The sequence below is a fragment of the Camellia sinensis genome, chromosome 7, assembly GCF_055761805.1.
Source record: "Camellia sinensis isolate YWXY chromosome 7, ASM5576180v1, whole genome shotgun sequence".
Lineage (NCBI taxonomy): Eukaryota > Viridiplantae > Streptophyta > Magnoliopsida > Ericales > Theaceae > Camellia > Camellia sinensis.
Genome location: NC_138967.1, coordinates 110,936,686 through 110,958,878, shown reverse-complemented (window position 1 = coordinate 110,958,878; position 22,193 = coordinate 110,936,686). Strand labels below are relative to the sequence as shown.

Sequence of the window (22,193 nt, the reverse complement as noted above, 5' to 3'; positions counted from 1 at the left end):
TTTTATACAATGAAAATAAGTTTAATAAGAAAATTATGGAGAATTACCCAATAAATTATCAAACCCTAACTCTCTAACATACCATTTCTCATCTCTTTACAAATATCCAAGGTTTATCTAATAAAATAACCACACATCCATCCATAAATTCATGTTAAACAAATGAAAAGAAACCCTACCTCAAATGGAGAAGAAGAGAAACACAAACTTTCAAAAATGCTCGAATCAACTATTGGATTGGATGATCTTGAAACCCTTGTCTAGCTTTATGACGTTAATACTCGGATCGAAAATCGATTCTCACTCTAAGGTGGTGAAATCCAAGCTTTTAATGGAGGTTTAATAGTGGAGTGAGAAGAGAGATATAGAGAGAGAATGAGTGATGTACAAATGTCTAAGGTCCCCACATATAATAACAGCATAAAAGTAGCTTTGGGTCCCGAAAATCAGACCAAAAATGTAGCTTTCATGCACTAAGGTTGAATAGACCACTCGAGTGATGAATGATTGCCTACATGACCTTTTTTTTTTTTTTTTTTTTTTGAAATAGACCACTCAAGCAGTAAGAAAGTGCGCTCGAGTGGTGAATGGGTGCTTGCAGGATCTGAATTTTTGAAAATCAGAGTTGTCTAGGTCTATAGACCTTTCGAGTGGTCAAAAGTGCATTCAAGCGAACTACACTGACAACTTAGGTGCCTGAACTTCGAAAATCTCTTGTTCGAACTCTGTTTTGAGTCGTTCTTGTGTCTAAATCGAAATCCCAAAAATAAAATTTTCAATGGTTCTAGCCTCACATTAAGATTCAAAGTGTATAGAGAAAAAAGGACAAAAGAGTGAAGCCTACTAAAAACAAATATTCGAATTTTGGAGTGTTTGGTCCAATCTTGCCTAGCCATCTTGCTAGCATATCAATCAAGATTCTAAACATCTAGAAGGATGTCTCAATTATAATAATTGAAAGTCAAATGAAAACCTATCATTACCATGGAGTTTGGAAACAATATAGTATTAAGTAACAGGTAACGAATAAAGTTTAAGACTCGTGATACTATAAGATAATAACATTATTGCCTAAAATATAATAGTTGTGTTATGTGCTTTACACATGTTATAATTTTTTGTAAATTCTTAATATAATCCTAACTAAAAAGGTTAATTGTAATAAGAAAATATTTTGAAGGGGTTAACTGTTGAGTTTTGAAATCTAGTGGAGCAAAATGTAAATGAGTTATAGTTTAAGGGATTTATTGTAATGTGCCCTTTTGAATATTTTATGTAACTCCATCTAACTTATTAAAATGCATGTAAAATATAATTTTAAAATTAATAGAAGTTTAACTTTTATTTTTAGTTAAAAACAATTTTTTTATCATCTATTATTAGAATTAATCTAATAAAAAATAAAATTTTTATAAATTAAGAAAATTAAATTTAAGTTGAAGTCAAATATTCTAATGAATAATTTATTTCATAAAAAGTAGTTTTATTAAATTTAATTTGTGAAGAAAATTTTAATCTTTAACACATTCGATATTTTTAGTTAATGGTAAATTTTTTTAAGACAAATTCACTTTATCCCATGTGGTTTGAGTCATGTGTGATTTATCCCTTAATGTTTGAAAATAATTACATAACCCTACATGGTTTGTAGATTGAAGTGCACCGTTAAACATTCCGTCCAACTTAATAGCACGTGTGAAACACATGACAGATATAAATGTGTTATATACTCATTTTCAAATTTTAAGGGGTAAATCACAGATGAAATAAAGTATAGGGGTTAAATCACATATGGAATAAAGCACAAGAGTTGAAGTACACTTTGTCTTCCAAACAAATAACGAAAATATAGGAGTATTTTAGTCTTTTTCATTAAATCATTAACAGACCTAACGGTGCATTTCACTCCACAAACCACAAGAGGGTTATGTGGTCATTTCTAAATATTATGGGGTAAACCGTATATGGTCCAAACAATAGAGGTAAAGTGAAATTTGTCTAAATTTTTATGATTAAGTTGTTAAAATCAAGTGTCATTTTTTATTTAATGATCGGTACTCTTTGGTATAACTTATTATAAATTAAAAGTTGATAATCTCCTTAGTTAGCTTCTAAAATAATTTTTTTTAAACTTATTTAAGTTATTTTTATCTAATAAATTATAACAAAAATTACATCAAATAATCTAACACACGCTTTCAAAATAAAAATAAAAACTATAAACAAATAAATTGCACCAAACCCCATAATGTAATATCATTTTGAAAAATAATAGGAATGCCAACAAAATTATCAAGAAATTTACTAAATCACTATATAAATGTGGGATCCATACTCATATGAGATCGACAAGTGTTTTATAATTTTTTTTGATAAAAATTGAAGAAATTACATATAGATGAGAAGGGAAATTTTTTATATTAAAACATGGAGTACAAGTCATACTTTTTAAAACATGGAGTACAAATCAAACTTAAAACCCTACAACCTTTCATTTTACCACTCATATTTTAATTTGTTTTCTCAATTCCCACTGCATGTAATTTTCTAAAAAAATTGTGGCAGCAAAACCACATACGGCAGCTCAAGGTGAAGAGCATAGAAGGGGACCAAGTGAAAATGTCCTGGAAGTCGGTCCAGGGAAAGTGGTAAATCTCTCTCACTTTCTACTTCCAAGCTCACACTCACAACTGATAAAAAATCCCCCAATTTCATACCTTCCTCATCATCACAACCCTAGTTCTTCAACCAAACCCAATTCTAATTTGACCACCCCAAAATTCTTCATCTGTATCAACTCTCAACCTTAAATTCTATGCTTTTCAAACTCAAAAGTCTCGGGTTTAATTTGTATTGAAATGCACTGGTGATGAGTTCTTTCGCAGTTTCTCGGATTCGATTTTTGGTATGTTAATCTGAAGAAAAAAAATGAGGCGGAGAGCGGCGGATTTTCGGCGGCCGGTGCGGCGGAGATTCTCGAATGTGTTTTGGTTGACATTATGCGGATTGGTGGTTTTGTTGTTCATTGTTGTGTTGAGTCGGGAGAGCAGGCCGGAATCGAGATCGGGATTAACGAAGGTAATGATCTGTTCCTGCGTTTTTTGTGCTTAATTGAACATTTGTACTCTGTTTGGTAGCTGAGAAAATGCAGAAATGAAAGGACATTTGAATTATGAATCGTAGATCCCTAATTGGGAATCACTTAATTGAACATCTTCTTCTTTTTTTTTTGTTTTATTTTGTTTTGTTTTTTTGTTTTGTTTTGTTTATATATATATATATATATATAATTTTTGTTAATTTTTTATCAAACTAGTTTCTATTTAACAAAAAAAAAAACCAGAAAACAAGTTGTGAAAACCTAACCAAATACATTGTGGATCTATTATGACATTATTGTGAAGAAGCAACTATTTTGTATCTGCTTTTATATCATTTATGATTCATTTAGTGCAGCTGCATTTCAAGCACCTGCTATATAGGTTGTCATCTTCAGAAATGCTTGTGTTTTTCACCTATAAATTATGATAGAGAAATTTTGTGGCTTCAAATTTGAGGGAAAAAATGAAATGAAAATTTTGGAGATCTAACAAGTTGTGAACACTAAGAATAAAGCAGAAGGATGTTTTGCAATAAAGAATGTATGATATGCTAATAGTTGGACAAAGGATAAGATACTGCGAGGAGAAGAGGATAATAGCATAATACTAGTGATCTTTTAGTTCAAAGGTGGAAGCAGTAAACATTGGATATGATAATATTTGAGAAAGTTTATGAGAAGTAGAAAATATAATATAGGCAATGAATTGAGGTATAATTTGCACAACAAAATACTAAAAAATTGTAGTGAGGTTAACTTAAAAGAAACCCTGTCATGATGAGTTTTTTAACTTTAACTGGCAATGTTTGGAAACATAGGGGAGGTACATCAAGTGCATATATCTTGAGAATGGTAATTGGTAATATGTGATCTTAGAGTTTGCTGTACGGTTTGGCTTCCTTATAATTAATGTGCACATTAAAGAGGCATGGCTGAATAAAATATATATATTTTTCCTTATCATCTCAAAAGAGTATGATATATCCAGTTTCAAACGCATGTTGATGGAATCATGAATTTTGGAAGTTTGTTTGGGCAAGAAAAGAGAATATTTAAGAACTATGTGACAAGGATAACAATTTATTGAGATGTTGATATGTAAAGGCTAAAAGAGGCTTTTAGAAAGCAAAAAAGTGATACCAAGAGATGGAAGCAAAGATATTGTACTAATTGTCTCTTGAGTAATTGTATTGAAAGACTACAAGCACTTAGACACAAATAAAGTTGAAATCTGTAGTGGGAAAATAGTAGCAACTCATATTCCAAAAGATGAGATTATTGTATGTGATTGGGCCCTAATCTTATAGTCAGTTTTTGGTTGAAAATATTTTGCTTATAAAAAATAAAAACACCTCAGAAAATGATAAATCAGTAAGCACAAGAGTAAACACCTATAAGGATGTAAACAATGAAGAACATGGGTAAAAGCCACAAAGAAGAGATCTCCAAGGCTAAATAGATATCAATAGATAGCAACAAAGATATTATTGTACTAATTGGCACCTAAGGCTGAGTAATTGTATTGAAAAACTACAAGCACTCAGACACAAAGAAAGTTGAAATCTGTAGTGGAAAAATAGTAGCAACTCCTATTCCAAAAGATGAGGGGTATGTTTGGTTTGTGTTTGAGAGATGTGTTTTAGAGATAAAAAGTACGAAAACATGTTTGGTTTAGTTTTTTTTAAAAGATGTTTTGGAAAATTATTTTGAGATAGAGTTTTGGAAAAAGTGATTGATTTGATATGTGTGAGAGAGAGATTTGTTTGGAAAACTTGTTTGGTTTACAAGTTTTGAGAAATTTTTTTGGGAAAATTTGTTTGGTTTGATTATTTTTGAAAACTTATTTGTAGAGAAAATTTCCCAAAATTTTTTCAGAAAATCAAACCAAACGAGCCCGAGATTATTCTGTGGTTGGGCCCTAAGGAGCATGAAGAAGTGATCTCTACGGTCAAATGATTTATAGAAAATCATACCTCCTCTGGAGTTGGTTACCATGGAAAGCTCTAGAGAGAGAGGTTCAACTAGAAAGAAACCTCTTAACCTCTAATTCCTAAGTTTTCTAGTACTTTGGGGCAAAAAACATCGCCAAACTAGGTTGAAGTTGGCTCCTTGAGCAAAAACTTACCTAAATGAAAATGATGCAGCTCTTCCTGTAAGTAGCAACTACTAATTGGTGGCCACAAGCATGTAAGGGTGTTTATTGTTTAACATGTTGCTATTGGGTAAGTAGCATCTGCTAGATTGCTTCCTTTAGTAGAACATGGTTTCAATAACTTTTCTAGCTTGTTTTGATTTCATCCAAACTTGGGTTTCCACATTATTTATATGGTTGGAAAGCTTGAAAATGTACTTTGAAACCAAGTTTTTAATTGGTTATTGAATCCTTAATACTTGTTGAGTTATGACATTTTGCTCTCATTAAATAAACAAAAAAATAAAAAATTCACGAAACTTTCGTAACTTTTTCATTTTAAATTGGATCAACACCCATTTTATAAGCATTTAAAGCTATTTTATAGCACTAAAGGATGGTGGAAACCAAATTTGAAAAATAATAACTTTTTCACTTAAAATAATGACTAAAATCAAATCCTTCTAAGGGCCACCGGTGTTAGTTTGGTCATTATGCGCAATTTATCTTTTAACAATTTTTAGTCTAGAGATTCATTCCTAGGAATCAACTAAGGTCTACAACCATTCATAGAAGTTTGCTTGAGTTTGTGATCACTTCAAAGAATCTTAATTTTAGTCTCATTGTAATTTGAGCCTTTTGTGTTTTTGCCATCCAAAAGAAGGTGCCTTAGATTTATTTCAGGTCAAAATGGACCTTAGTTTCATATGGGTTTTGAAATTCCATGTACTCTCAAAGATAAGTCTCCTTTTTAATTAGGTAAAAATTCTTAGACATTAATTACAAATATAAAAGACATACATGTTTAGATTGCAATATGTGTTGTTTAGATATTGAAATAAAACGGGTTAATTACACGAACCGCCCTTGAGGCTTCTTATAACTGCAGACCTCCCTTGTAGTTTCCAAAATAACTTTGCCCTCCATTTTTTGACAATATACAAGAGCCTCCCTTTTGTTATGCAATCATTAGAGTTGTTAACTAAATCATATGATGTCATCAAGTTTGAGTTTCTAAACATCAAAAGTTCCCTTTTTCTAGCAATGCAAAGACAAAAATAGCATTTTTTATTCCACTGCCAAACACCCCCACCCCCATCATTGCCCTTGCATCCAAACACCACCTTTTTCATTGGATCAATTCTCTGCCAAACTCACAGACACCCCAAGAATTCTCTCTCTCAATTCTGTAATGAACTCAACAACCTACAAGAATTCTTTTGTTCTTTCAACAATGACCTAGCCCTTCATCAAATCCCATTTATTCTTAACCATGGTCATCAATATGCATCTAACCTTCTTGGTTTCTTGAACAAGCCGCTAACTTGTTTTGATTACCTTTTTCCTCTAAATCCACCACACATCGCAACAAATACACTCCTCTACCCCAAACTCATCACAACCCACAACCAAAATGGCTCACCAACTTTGAAAATAACAACTTGTTGGTTGGTGCAAGAAAAAAAAAAAAGGCTTTTACAATTTAAATATTTTAATAAAAAATTACAGCTAAATGCCTATAGAAATTGTTGGTGTGATTGAAGTGTTGCTAGTGGACGTCGATTCCTTTAGAAATTGCTGGTGCAAGTGCACTTAAAGCGTTGTTGGTGGGCATTGATGGTCATAGTTGTTGGAGAAAATGGGTTTTTGGCGACTTTGGTTCTAACTTTGGTTCTAAATTTTTTGTAATAAGATCTTTACACCACAAAAGGAATGACCAAAAACTATTGAGGATTGAATGAGAAATTGTCTCATAAAGTTGGTCTCATAAATGAGAGATTGAGAATGATGATTGAGCATTTTGCACATGGTCTAACCATAAGAGACACATGGCTTTAATAGTATCTTAGACCATGAGAAATACATGTCCTTAATAGTGTCTTAGACCATGAGACACACATGGCCTAACCATGTGGTACACATGGTATTGAAAGCCATGAGGTACACACGGCCTTGCCTTATATGTCTTGCCAAAGATGCCTATATAAGGGCATGCTAAACATTGTGAAGAAAATAAGCTAAGTTCTCTCCTCCTCTTTTTCCCATTGTGTATAAAAGGAAACCATCCTCTTTGGTTGGAGTACAAAAATTTTTGCTCATATATTATAGTCAGTCTGCTCCTATAATATATTCTTTCTATGTGAGAAAGTGCTGCTATTGTCAGTTTGCCAAAGCTAAGCAGAAGGTGCTTCTGCGTTAGTGGGTTCTAAACCGTCGTATCCTGGGAGATGGATGCTGACATGCCTCCAACACCCACGATTAGGAGTGAGCATGGTCCGGATTGGGATAAAACCTGGACCGGATTGGGATAAAAGCAGAACCAACCTGTTATCTACGGTTCTTGAAAAATTAGAACCAATCCAAGCCGCTTAAATCGTGGAACCAATCCATTTAAACACGGATTGGATTGGTTTAAGATCACGGATTCACATAATTAAATAACAAAAGATATATATATATATATAACACTTTAATTTCATAAAAATATAAACATAGCACTATATTAGTTTCACAATAGTAACATGTCTTTCCATAATAGTGATATACTGTTCTAGAATTTAAACAACCATAAGAAAATTGGTTCCACCATAAGTATTTAGACCATTACAAATCAAAACTAAAAACTAACAAACAAAAGTAATAAAAGAACATACTATGCGGGTTTAGGATTGTATTTAGGTTTTATATGGAATAAGAGAAGATACTATGGAGGAGGGTGTATAATAAAAATATAGATTATTTGTATACGATTCGGATCAGTTCCAATCTGGAACCAATCCGTAGACTACAGATTTTTAATTCTTCAATACGGAACCGAACCACGGATTCAAAAAATCAATCCAAACCTACAGGATTGGATTGGATTGGATTGGATTGGATCGAATTACGGATTTCACAGATTCCTTGCTCAGCCCTACCCAGGGTGAGGCGGCGAATCTGTTTTAAGGAGACTATAGTATCACATAGGCTTTGGTTTGTTTCTTTTCCTCTTTTCAATGTTTGATTTGTTATATGTATTTCGATTCATCATGTTCTAATCTCTAGTATATTTTAGTTTCATGATTTCATGTTCTGTTATTTAATTTATTAAATATGAATTTGTTTGTTTTTATTTAATTCACACAATTTGTATAACAATAGTGACGGTGATGGTGTACAAAGGCGTGTATGGGCAGTGGGATTTGATCTCAAACTTCTAAATTTGCGTTTGCTTCCCTTCCTCTCTCTATGCTTCTCTGTCTTACCTTATATTTTTAGTTTAGAAATGGAGAGGTGGTCGGTGGCTTGGATGATGCCCCCCCTTCAAGAGTGGCTCAATTTCAAGGGAGAATCCTGTACATGTTAATGGACATCTACATGTATATATATAGAAAGAGGTAGGGTATGGCTGATTTGGGATGGTGTGTGTGTTGCATTGAGTGTGGGTGACGGTGGCGGTAGTGTGCTCTAGTAATGCTAGTGATGAACTAGTTTAGAGAGAGGAAGATGAGAGATGGTGTTTGATGATTCGTTTAAGACTGCTTGCTGGTTGGTCACAAAAATATGGAAAGAGAAAGAAGAATAATGATATCTAATTTTGTGATATTATAATTTAAAATGTAACACATCAAAAGTGTAAATGTGCATGTTCTGTTAATTGGTGTTAGCCTAGTGTAATACTATTTACACACAACTTAATATCTCAGTACACACCAAACACAATTTTAATTTTCTAATTTTGTCTCAATTCACACCATTTATATTCAAATAATATCAAAATACCCATCTTCTTCAATTCCAAACCCTAACTCTAACTTCACCACCCTGCCACCACCTAACCCTTCTACCATCCCCCTCCTGCGATCCCTCTCCCTAGTCCCTTCCTCCTCCTTCTTCTCGATCTAGGGTTTCAAGTTAGGAGGCGATGACCTTCACCGCCCCAACCCCCGTCTTCTTCTTCTTCAAGTGGGGTGGGTAGTGGTGTGTATAGAAAAATTAAGCTTTAGGTTTTGTCCAAAAAGATAATTTGTTCAAGGGACAAAAATGAAAAATGTAAATATTTTTTGAAATGGCGTGGACCGAGATATTGACTAGTTTGTAGAGGTGGCTGGTGGTGTGTATTGAGAAATTAGGATTTAAGTTTTGTCCAAAAGGGTAATTTGTTTAAGGGTAAAAAATATAATTAAAAAAATTTGAGAGATGGTGTGTATTGAAATTTTGACTGGTGTGCAAATAGAATTTTCCTTGGTGTTTACTAACAACTCTGTCAATGGAGGTTAATGTAATTTAAAAAACCACAAGGGAGGTTCTTGCAATTGTTAGAAACCTCAAGGGAGGTTAGTGTAATTAACCCAAGTAAAAAATGATTCACTTCTTTATTTTGTCATTCCTAAACCAATTTGGAGCTCCAATAGAGAGCTCGCGCTTCTCATTTGATGAAGAAGATGCGATGGAGTGGTTATGAATAGAAAATTTATTTTTTCACAAATATGACGTTAAAGAATGTTGATGAGGTTATCAACGAATTTGTGACATATTTAGTGTGCAATTGAAGTGAGTTAAATTGAACGCATCATTACTCTATTCCTAAAAAACACAAACACAGACGTGTGGATTCACAAATTTTCAAAAAATGCATAACGTAACACATAAAAGACGTGCATAACATATAACTTTATATATTTATGTGTCATGTATTTGAATATTATATTTATTTTGTGGCAAATATTTATTCTCATCAAATTCATCAATCTTAGGTATGTATGCTACTTTGGTGAAAGCAAGAAAAAGAAAAAATGAGACACTGCGTGTTCCCAACGTGTCCCTAGCATGTCAATTGCATGTTGTACTGAAAAGATAAATTAAAAATGAGCAATTCCTCTATTGTGTCCAACACCAGTATGTGACCTCTGGAGAGTTTTTCATGCTTTCATAGTGTTCTATTCTTAAAGCAAACAACGGAAAAACAACAAGATAGTCTATGATTAAATTCTCTAGTGAATTGTTTTGCTTTTATAGTCATTTTAGCATGGTTCGAATTTTCTTGTTTCATCTGGATAATTGATTATACGACATAATTTTGATGGATTAAGGAAGCATCATAGGTTGGTAGAGTCTTAGGAGCAATATTGATGGAATCTTTGACATTGCTCATCCCATATGAATGATTGGGAATGCTAGATTTTCAATTTTGGAGACTAAGACTCTTAGAAGCAGATTTGTGTTTGGTTGTTGTAATAGAATCATTAGGCCCTGTAAAAGTGGGATGTGAATTTGGTCAAGGGTCTTGTTTGGGGGTACTATGCCATGGAGTATAGTAAATGTAATTTAGAATTTTACAAGCATAATTTTAGAGAGTCAACATTGAAATGAAGATTTGTTATTGTTAAATATATAAAGAAGCTAATCAAGCTACAAATTTGTTTTGTAAACTGCATATTGCTATTTGAGAACCAAGATCTTGGGGATTGATTTCTCAACGATGTTATCCTGCTGAATTGGACATGCATTTTCCATCCCATAGAGTTTGGAGTGAACTAGCCTTGTTATCACCTGTGGCTTTGATAAAGATTTATCAAACAAGTTAATTCACTTCACTAAAGGCAACACTTCCTATCTTTATACTTCGGCTTTAGTCATTCCAATGAAAAGGTTGAAATAAGCTTAGTTCAAAATCTCCTAAGGGGTATAACCATGTCATCTCCATAATGGTTTCTCTAAAAAATATGGTGCCACATGTTATTCTCGTGAGGTGACATGTGGACTAGTGAAAAACCTCCACGTGCCCCCCCTTAGAGGCCAAGCTATAATAGCGAAGGTATTGTACATGGTACCCTTGCCGTAAGACAATAAGGCAAGTCTTGAACCACTTGGGCATTTGCCAAGGATTTTCCAGCCATGCGGTCACCTCCTCCGCTGGTAGACGACACTCTGTCCAACCCTAGCTCAATCTAGCAGTCCTTACTCAGTGTATCTGGTGTAGGACCAAAGCACAAGAAATAATAATCAAGAAGAAGAAGAAATCCAGGGTCCGCAATCCCAAAATATCACTCAATTATCATCATCAATATCAATCTCAATATTCAATATTATTCATCAAAGTCTACCCATTCAAAACATTACCTAAGCCTATAGGCATCGTAGAAACCCTAATTAACATTACCAAAAATAAAACCCTACAACTAATTTAATTAAAACTAGAAATAAAACTAAAAAAGGAAATGTTCGGAAAATATAATAAAATCCCTAAGTTCATTAATTGGTTATCATCCAATGTCTTTCCGATCCTCCTCAATATCCTTCCAAGGCCTATGCATGTTTGTGTTCCAACCGATCATGCCTGCTTGGTCTCCATCTTTGGATCGATCAAACACCCCTTACCAAGTGGTGTCTCATTGAGCAAGTCTTTCTCCACACTCTCCAAGAGATTCGGTATAACCACTAATGGACCTAGACATGTGGACTGGACCTAGTAGCTTGGAAGCTGGAGGTAAGAGTTCTTCAAGGTGCCTCACCACTCCCTCTCTTTAGGGCATTTTCACTTTGACCAATCTGTGAGAGAGAGACCGGCGTTGACCAAGATTATGATGCGGCCTTAACTTACCTACTGCCTGATTATGGACACACTGGATTGGGGACCTCTGGATTGTTGAACCAAAGGGTTGAGCTACCTAATTGAGTTGGCGGCCATGGTTTGACCGTCTTGTAAAAAGGGGTCTTCTCCATGCAAACATGCATCAAGCCATTAGTAGTCTCCAGCAAGCTTAGAAGAGCTCTTCTATTGCCATCCCCTCTCTGTCTAGAACTACATTGTCTCTCTTCCTCCACATTCCGTGGTCCCCAGCCAGCTCAGTGCCTATCATCTTCTCAGATCATCTCGATGTGGGAGTCTACCTTTTCACCAGTAGTAAAGCAGCCTCTGCAGGGTAATGGAGCATTGATATTTCCTGCTTTAACTAGATGTTGCTATAGACCCATCATCTACTTGTTGGTGCCCTCTTACCAGAAGTGAACTAGTCCTCAATTATCTTCTTGCTAGGCATTTGATGAAGTAATGCAAAGTGAAAGGAGAAAAAGAGCCAATTGGCTTAAACCGATGGGTAATGTGCGCTTTTAATGTTGGTTATGGATTAACTCACTTATACAAATAATGCCTTTTAGGTTGGCATTGTGACTTGAGCAGCCTCCATTTGGGAAAGATCCATCTTGCTTGCTTTTTCTGTGGCTTTTCATTATGAGATCCCAGATTGTGGATAGCTTAGAGGCTGGACCATTTGGTCTCCTTTGTATTCCAGTGGAGACCTCTCCAATCTTGTCAATAAGCCTAACTCTGTCATTTGCTAGAAAGTGAACTATAATGGCAACTCAATGCAGACTCTAGCTAATTGGCATTTTAGCCCCTTCTTGGGAAGATGAAGTTGCTGTGGTGTTTGATCTATCTGGACCTGAAAGTGTTAGCTATTTAATTAATAGCTCTAGCTGTCCTTATCATCTTGAAAATGCGTTTTGTGGAATTAGCCTTGAAAATAATAAATATCGTTGTGATTTTGTATGTGCACAGAGAATGCTGCCCCAGCCTGATGCAGAGAATCGTGTAGAACCAAGAACATCGCAACAAGAATAATCTTTTTCTCAATTTTTATTAATAATCAAAACACCACCCCTAGCCATATGGATTACTAGCTTATTTATAATGATAACAAGCCTCCCAACCCTAACAATACTACAAAAGGAAAATAAAATATTTAGAAACTAATTTTAATTCTTGTAGACTGAGTAACCAACAAAATAGGGAACTCAAAAATAGGAAATTAAAAATTCTAGATTTAAATAATAATCCTAGTCAAAAATAAAAATATTTAGATGCTAAATTTAAGCCTACATCATCCTACCCAACTTGAATAAACTCGTCCTTGAGTTTTCATTACTCGAAATAATTTGAAACACGTGCACTTGTCGGCATCGATCTTGTATTTAAGATTGATTTTCTTGAACTTAAATTTCCCATGAGATTCTTTCAAAATTAAAGGAAGACTATCATAAGCCTTGCAATTATTTTCTCATAGGGGTTTACGGCAGAGTGATCCTTTGTCTCCTTTATTGTTTGTTTTAATTATGGAGGCTTTGGAGTGCTTGTTATCTACTGCAGTTTGGAGGGGTCTTTTGGTAGGTTTTGAGGTGGGTATGGAGCGGACTACTAGATTAGTGGTGTCTCACTTGTTTTATGCGGATGATGCTCTTATTTTTTGTGGCGCGGAGGAGAGGCAGGTTGGTTATTTAAGGTGTGTTCTTCTCTGTTTTGAGGCGGTCTTGGGACTTCGAGTGAATCTGGGGAAGTTAGAGTTGATTCCGGTTGGGTCCGTGCCACGTATTTCCATATTGGCTGCAATTTTGGGTTGTAAGATAGTGGTCTTACCCATAACTTATTTGGGGTTACCTTTGGGGGCTTCTTTCAAGGCTCCAAGGGTGTGGGATAGGGTGGTGGATAGGGTGCAGCGTCGTTTGGCAGGGTGGAAGCTCGAAAGGGGGCCGCGTTACACTGATCAAGAGTGTCCTCTCGAGTATCTCGACTTATTTCATGTCAGTACATGTTATTCCTGTGTCTGTTGCTCGGAGGTTGGAAAAGTTACAGAGGGATTTCTTATGGGGAGGAGGGTCAGAATCCTTCCATTATCATCTTGTAGCCTGGGATCAGATTTGTTCTCCTAAGGCAATGGGGGGTTTGGGTATCCGGAGTTTGATTTCATTTAATTTGGCTCTTTTGGGGAAGTTGTTATGGCGGTTTGGGGTAGAGAGGGAGCGGTTGTGGAGGAAGGTGGTCGGGGCTAAATATGGTTTGGGATGGAGGGATTGGTGTACGGAGGAGGTTACTCATTCGCATGGTCGCAGTTTATGGAAAGGAATTTGGTTGGGACGGGAGGAGTTTTGGAAGAATGTGAGTTTTTTGGTTGGGGTGGGGACCCGAGTTCGGTTTTGGAGGGATAGGTGGCGTGCGGAGCTGCCCATTGGCGGTGATGTTTCCGTTGCTTTTTCGGATTGCCACTGACCGGGAGGCAACGGTGGATTCTTATGCCCAGATGCAAGGCCAAGTGATTGTGTGGAATGTAGTTCTATGTCGTCAAGTGCAAGATTGAGAGATGGGGCAAGTGCTGGGTCTGTTGGGTTTTTTGTATGGGCTTCGGTTTAGAGGGGTTGGAGAGGATTTTATGAGGTAGGATTGTCCGAAGTCTAAAAGGGTGTTTTCTGTATCTTCTTTTTACCATAGGCTTACCAGGAGGGTTGGGGTGCCTTTCTCTTGGAAGAGTGTTTGGGTGGTGAGTTGTCCGTCTAAAGTTGTTTTCTTTGTGTGGACAGCTGCATTAGGCCGTATTCTGACGATTGATAATTTGAGTCGTCGTGGGCATATTTTGGTCAACTGGTGTTGCATGTGTTGTGGAGCTGCGGAGTCGGTGGATCATTTGCTTATTTGCTGTCCGGTTGCTTCACGCCTTTGGATATCTATAGTAGCTCTCTTCGGTTTGGATTGGGTTCAGCCAGGGACTGTAAGGGCTGTGTTACAAAGCTGGGTTGCGGGGAGGATTGGGAAGAGAAGGCGGAAAGCTTGGAACTTGGCTGGCCATTGTCTTATGTGGCTACTGTGGTTGGAACGTAATCGGCGGGTTTTTTTGGGGGAGTTGCGTTCGGCGGTTTGGTTGGAGAGGCGTTTGCTCCTCATGGTGCATAGTTGGTTAACGCTGACTGTGGACCCGGCTGTTTTGTCTTTTGTTGAATTTGTAGAGGATTTGTCTTCATAGTTCTTTTGCTTGCTTTTATTAATGTTTTGTGTAGTTTCGGTATAGGCTGCTTTTTGTTTGTTAGTCTGCCTTTTGTATTCTTTGCATCGCCTTGATGCCTTTAATAAAGTTGGTTTATTTATCAAAAAAAACCTTGCAATTAATTCTCAAGCCATCAACACTACCAAAGAATCCCATATATTTTTGGTTGCTCTCAACAATTATACTTGTGTCCTTTGTTGACAGATGATTCATAAACTTTTCATCCCATACCAATATGTTGCAGACCTGACAATGAGTCGCCATGTTGATAGGGTTCTTTAATGAATCATTTTTTATGTCTGCAACATTGAATTCTAGAAGCTTCTTCTCAAGCTTCTGATGCTCCATTTTATGAGAGTTCATCTACACATTGCTACTAATGTCTTTTCTTTCCTATTGATGAATTTCGACTTTTTCCTTCGGGTTATCATCATATATAGGATGTAGATACCAGTCAATATTTGGTTCCGTAGAAAAAGGAATCCAAATCCCTAAATATCTCTTGTTCTAAAACATAGTCCATCTGATCTTTGTAACCCTTCGACGCATTATCTTCTGTTGGTCTTTCACCTTGAAAGCCTACCAAGTCAGGATCATCATCCATTGCAAGGAATTCTTCTGGTGTCAAACTTCCAGGGAATTCAGGAATGTTGATCTTCAAACTAGTCTTCCAACGTCAAGATTCACCATTGCTATTAGATCGATAACGAAAAGTGTTTACCCAAACATTTTTGTTACTAGGTGGCCACAAACAAATCCTCTAGCACAATTCTTGTTAAGATGTTTACGGTTTTTTGCCAAAGCACCAATAGTGTCTTGAAGCCATTATAACCATTATTTCTCTATTTGTGCCTTCCAGTTTGTACACATCTTCAACAACGTATCAACCACCACGTATTCCTTGTCATGCAATGGTTTGGAATCAAGCACACACTTTGATACCAATTGATGCAGGGAAACATGTATTGAATGAGCACAAGCAACAAGAAAGAACAAACATGAATAACTTAATATAGAGAAAACACACTTTGCAATTATAAATAATTCACTATTTTGTTGACCAACGAAAACAAATATGAATAACTTACATCGGCATTTATGATAATTAGTCCTTGTAGAGCAAGCTAGGAGACTTTCACATTGGCTAATTCTTTCTAATCAAGAATGTCTAAAAAGGAAAATAACATATTTTGTTGACCAACGAAAATAATTAAGAAATATAATCTTGTATAAGAAGAATCACTTAACATAAGAAAATTTTAATCAAATATAATTTGGGAAACCTAATGATTATAGAATATTTTATGCTGAAATAAAAAAAAAAAATCGCTAATCAACTACTAAACCAAACCAAACCAAGCCAAGCCTTAAGTCCCATCAAATGGGGTCGGCTATAATATTCCTAAAATATCGTATGCATCATAGTGATGCAAGGAAGCAGTTATTGAATGAATACAAGCAACAAAGACAACAAAGAACAACTCAATATAGAGAAAACACTTTTTAATTTACTAATAATTCATCAAAAACTTGTTTGTCCCAAGGTTTTTACATAGGTATTTATGCCAAACTAATTCTCGTAGAGCAATCTAGAAAACTTCCAAATAGGCTAATTCTTTTTAATTAAGAATGCCTAACATGGAAAAGCTTGATTCTTGTAGAGCAAGAAACGCATAAAATAGGAAAACATAGTCAACACAATTTAGGAAACCTAATATTTATAGAATATTCTATACTAAAATAAAATATTTCTAATCAATTACTAATTCTGAAATAATAAAAATAAAAATGTAATATTCTTAAAATCTCATTTGCATCATTCTCCCTCGTTTGAAAAAGCTTGCCTTCAAGTTTCCATTGCTTGGTATCACTTGACACGTTTGCCTTGTCCGCATCTACCTTGTATTTAAGATTAGTTTTCTCATACCTCAATTTCAAAGAAAAGTCTTCCAAAACTAAAGGAACTATTTCTTTAAATAAATTAGACTAATCTTGATTTAAGCACAGTCTTACGAATCAAACTCAAAATTGCAAACCCGAATTCATAATCAAATCATAAAAAATACTCCACATTATAACTTGGTTGAAAAAATTCCTAGACCAACTCTAGCATGAAATCAAACAATCTTATGATATCTCTTACAAAATCTTTTGTCAGGCCAAAAATTGTTTTTTCCTTGCAGATCAATGCATCAACTATTCCTTTAGTAGGTTTTGAATTTTGTTCAAAAGTGTGTATTATTGAATCGTTGTCCCGTGTAGAACATAAGCAACATGGGTCCACACATCAACCTCAAATAAATTCTTGGATGAAAAAGGACCTATCAATGCCAATTCTGAAGCTTGACTCTCTCATAGATTTTGCCCCTCTCCCCGCTTGTTACGTCAACTCTGTAAAATACAAATTGAAGGATGATTTTGAAGAAATGTCTGTATCAAGTAGGGTAATATTTTCACCGACTTCAATTTTAGTTTTACACATCTTCATCAAAATTGGTGGTTTATTATATTCCATAGTTAGATCTGGAGTAGTAGATGATGTGAACAACCAATCTAGGAACTATTCTGGTGTCAACCTCCCTAGAACTTAGGCAAGTCGATCTTCAAACGAGACTCCCAGCATCAAGAATCACGGTTATTAGTCGTGACTCCCCTGCTCCCTATGTTACTTGGACTCTTCAAACTAAATCAAACACTTGGACAAGGTTGTGGGATGTGTCCAACACTTTTCAGATATTTGTATTTGACATTATCATTATGTGTGTTGTTGTATAATTGCTATAAAATGAGTAAAATGTCTTTTGACATTGTAACACTATTTTATCTCACCTAATAGATTAAAAATATGAAAGTATGAACCTTTTTTGCCGAGTCCATGTATTTTTAAATTTGAAATTTGATGGGCCTAACCTCTAGATATGCATCCGCACCCAACACCCACACTTGACAGCCATTACCGAATCCATGTAACATAACTTGGCCCTTCCCTGGACTGATGTTCAGCAAAAGGGCTGGTGACAGAATGATCATCTTAAACCATTTAGGACGTTAGTTTGGCTGGCAGTTGTGAGGTTGAATCACAGCAGTCAAGGCAGCCAATTGTTCGGTGACCACACCTAATGCTTCCTCAATCCGTTGAATTCTTTCATCTGATCGAGCATCTTGTGCAGCGTCATCTCTCTTACAGTTCTTCAATAGTGGCATGTCTAGCATTCTGTCCCCTGACTGCACCTCCACCATGTGCCATTATCAGGTTTTGAACTTGAGCTCTGAGCGTGAGGATGTAAAACCAAGAATGTCGCAACAAGAATAATAACGGACAAACACAAAGAAGTAAAACTCTCTTTTTTCTCAATTTATATTAATAATCAAAACACCGCCCTTAGCTAATGATAACAATTCCAACAATACAAAAAAGGAAAATAAAATATGAAGAAACTAAGGCCAAGTTTGGGATATTTAAAAAAAGTTAAAAAGTCAAAAAGTTACTCAAAAAGTTAAAAAGTTAACATTATTCACCAAAAGTCAATAATTACGGCTGCACAACTCGCTATCCTAATTTTCCTCTACAAACTAATTTTTATAATTTTTTATTACACATTTTTCCGTAAAAAGTCAAAAAGTTAACCCAAACATCCATATTTTTTCCCTCAACTTTTTAGTCCAAAAAGACAAAAAGTACACTTATTTAGGACACTCCAAACAACCCCTAATTATATTTCTTGTAGACCAAGTAACCAACAAAATAGGAAACTCAATAAATTAGAAAACTAAAAATTCTAGACTTAAATAATAAACCTAGTCAAAATTAAATATATTTAGTTGCTAAAATCACGCCTACATCATTTACTCTGCTTGGGTTGGGCCCAAGCATTGACCAGATGCTAAAAAAGGACGAACTGAATACCTCATCAGATTTGGCCTTGGTTGTTTTTTAACTGCGTCTTTTCTATGGGTGTCTATTATATTGTGAATATCTTATCTTAACTTCCCCTCATTTCACTTTAAAATTTCCTCTTTATTGGATTGTAAATAAATTTATGTACATACACACATTGATGGACATGTCTCACATTTGGCTATGGGAAAGAAAGAAAGAAAGAAAGAAAGAAAGAAAGAAAGAAAGAAAAAGAAACAGAAAATAGGGATGAGTTCTAAATAAAAAATTGGCAAGTGATGGTTACGGTTTTCAATTAAAACTGAAGGTTGATAGGGAGTAGGTGTGATTTTTGAACTTAAATAGTTGTCATATGCTACTAAAAATTACCATAACATATTTCGAAGTGTTTGAAATGAGATGATATTTGGACTCTGTCTGGTTCTGTAGTGACAACAATAATTCTTCAGGATTGAGGATGATGTTTTTGTTTCCCATTGTGTGTTCAGCTTTTTTTCTTTGCTTTTTCACTTATCAAGCTATTATTTGCAAATTATGAATTTGGTATTTGCATTTGTTTGCTGCAGAGATCTTACAGGCATGACAGAATTGTAGAAGGCCTTAACATTACAGACGAAATGTTGAGGCCCAACTCAGTTGCGAGGCAACTTAGTGATCAAATTGCTCTTGCAAAGGCATTTGTTGTGATTGCAAAAGAAAGCAACAACCTCCAATTTGCATGGGAATTAAGTGCCCAGATTCGTAACTCACAGGTCCTCCTTTCAAATGCTGCACTGCGACGAAATCCTTTGACAACCAGAGAATCAGAAACTGCAATTCATGATATGGCACTTCTTCTCTACCAAGCCCAGCAACTCCATTACGACAGTGCAACCATGATCATGAGACTTAAAGCCAAAATCCAGGGTCTTGAAGAACAGATGAACTTGGTAAGTGAGAAGAGTTCAAAGTATGGACAAATAGCTGCTGAGGAGGTTCCCAAGAGTTTATACTGCATTGGTGTTCAGTTAACGACCGAATGGTTCAGGAACTCAAATATACAGAGGAAACTGAAAGAAAAAAGGCAAATAACCGTGAAAATTAGAGATGACAGTCTTTTTCATTTCTGCGTCTTCTCCGATAACATTCTTGCAACTTCCGTTGTGGTCAATTCAACTGCTTTTAATTCCAAAAATCCTCACATGGTTGTGTTCCACCTTGTAACTGATGAAGTGAACTACGCTGCAATGAAGGCCTGGTTCTCCATCAACAGTTTCCGAGGAGTGACAGTTGATGTCCAAAAATTTGAAGACTTTAGCTGGTTAAATGCGTCTTATGTTCCGGTCCTTAAGCAGCTTCAAGACTCCGACACTCAGAACTACTATTTCTCTGGCAACAGTGATGATGGTCGGACCCCAATTAAGTTCCGAAACCCTAAATACCTATCTATGCTTAATCACCTTAGGTTTTATATCCCAGAAGTTTTTCCTGCACTGAAGAAAGTGGTATTTCTCGATGACGATGTTGTGGTTCAGAAGGATTTGTCAGCTCTGTTCTCCATAGATCTGAATGGTAATGTTAACGGGGCAGTCGAGACTTGCATGGAGACATTTCATAGATATCACAAGTACTTGAATTATTCTCACCCTCTTATACGAGCACATTTTGATCCCGATGCATGTGGATGGGCATTTGGGATGAATGTTTTTGACTTGGTTGAGTGGAGGAAAAGGAATGTGACAGGGATCTATCACTACTGGCAGGAGAAAAATGTAGACCGTACTTTGTGGAAACTGGGTACGCTACCACCTGGACTGTTGACTTTTTACGGGTTGACAGAGCCACTGGACCCTATGTGGCATATATTGGGGTTGGGTTATACGACCGTTAATCCTCAAATGATAGAGAAGGGGGCTGTACTGCACTATAATGGGAACTCAAAGCCATGGTTGAAGATTGGAATGGAAAAGTACAAGCCTCTTTGGGATAAGTATGTTGATTATACCCATCCTCTATTGCAACAGTGCAATGTTCATTGACTTGAAAATATGGTTCGTTTTCAATCTCTTCCATGAGCTATCTGGTTGTGTGTGTTGAAGAGTGAAATTTTTTGTACCGAGGATTGCTTGTAGAATTTTGTAAAAACAGGCAAAGGTTAGTTTCTGTAACATTGGTATTCAATTGATAATATGATTTGGTGTTGTTTAATTTGTTTCTCATTTGTAATTTATTTACCATCAAGTTGATATGTATTTATATACCTATTACCTACTAGAATCAGCTGCAAATCTATTTGATTATTTGGCAGTTGATAACAATGTTTTTCAGTATTTTTTTGGTGACCAGAATCTATGAGAGGTATCTAAACCTTTCTCCTTTTAAAGTAATGTCTTTGTCAGATTCAGTTGGTGCACATACCCCTTCCTTGAATTGGTTGTGACTTTGGCCACCACGACCAACAAAACAAAGGCAGACTGATTTGAATAATTGGGTTTAAGTTGAAGGAATTGCAAGAATGATAGCGAGTAAGGTTTCAAATGTCGGTTGAGTAAGGTTTTAAACGTCGGTCATTACGTATTGTATTTAAATATCAACCATTATGTATTGTATTTAAATATCGATCGTTACGTATTATAGTGGTTAATATGTAATAGAATTTTTGATATTATTATTTATTAATATATCATTTGATATCGATTAATAGTTAACCATATTGTTAATATAGATATATATGACTATATGTTATTTAAAATTATGATAGGGAGGCCAAAAAAAACATGTGGGATGCAAGGGTGATAAAGGTTTTTTTTTTTTTTATATATATATATTTTTTATTAATATTGTTGTTATGTTTTAAATTTTTAATTGAAGGGACAAAGGGTACAATAATTAAAGAGAAAATTAAAAAACACATGATTGGTTTCACTCCATTCTTACTTGAAATTTCTTTTTATTACAAGTACGATAGTGTAATGGTTTGGGATGCAAGTTGGTTTTTTAGTTTTGAAAAATGATTGAGACCGCGTAGTAATAATGATATGACAGTGGATCCTACTCATTGCCACAGTGTTATTGTACTTTTTTTTTAGTGTGTGCCAACTTACTAGTGGTGCTTTAGAGCACCACTTTTAACTTTTAGTGATATACATCATTATGCCAAAGGAGAGCTCAATACATATATTCAATGTATATGTCGTATGACTATAATATTTCCAACAAAATATATATAATACAGTAAAATTAGCAAAAGTGTTATATGTACTAATTGAAATATTAATTAGTGTATCAATA

General features: G+C 35.3%; 1 protein-coding gene across 1 annotated transcript; it reads left to right on the top strand.

Annotated features, from left to right (window-relative positions):
- Positions 1 to 2,485: 2,485 nt before the first annotated feature.
- Positions 2,486 to 21,110, top strand: LOC114303976 (putative galacturonosyltransferase 10). Its single transcript, XM_082879081.1, has 2 exons — positions 2,486 to 3,078; positions 19,490 to 21,110. The coding sequence occupies exons 1-2, from the start codon at positions 2,929 to 2,931 to the stop codon at positions 20,939 to 20,941; spliced, it is 1,602 nt and encodes a 533-aa protein (XP_082735207.1). The 5' UTR covers positions 2,486 to 2,928; the 3' UTR covers positions 20,942 to 21,110.
- The last annotated feature ends 1,083 nt before the right edge of the window (positions 21,111 to 22,193 follow it).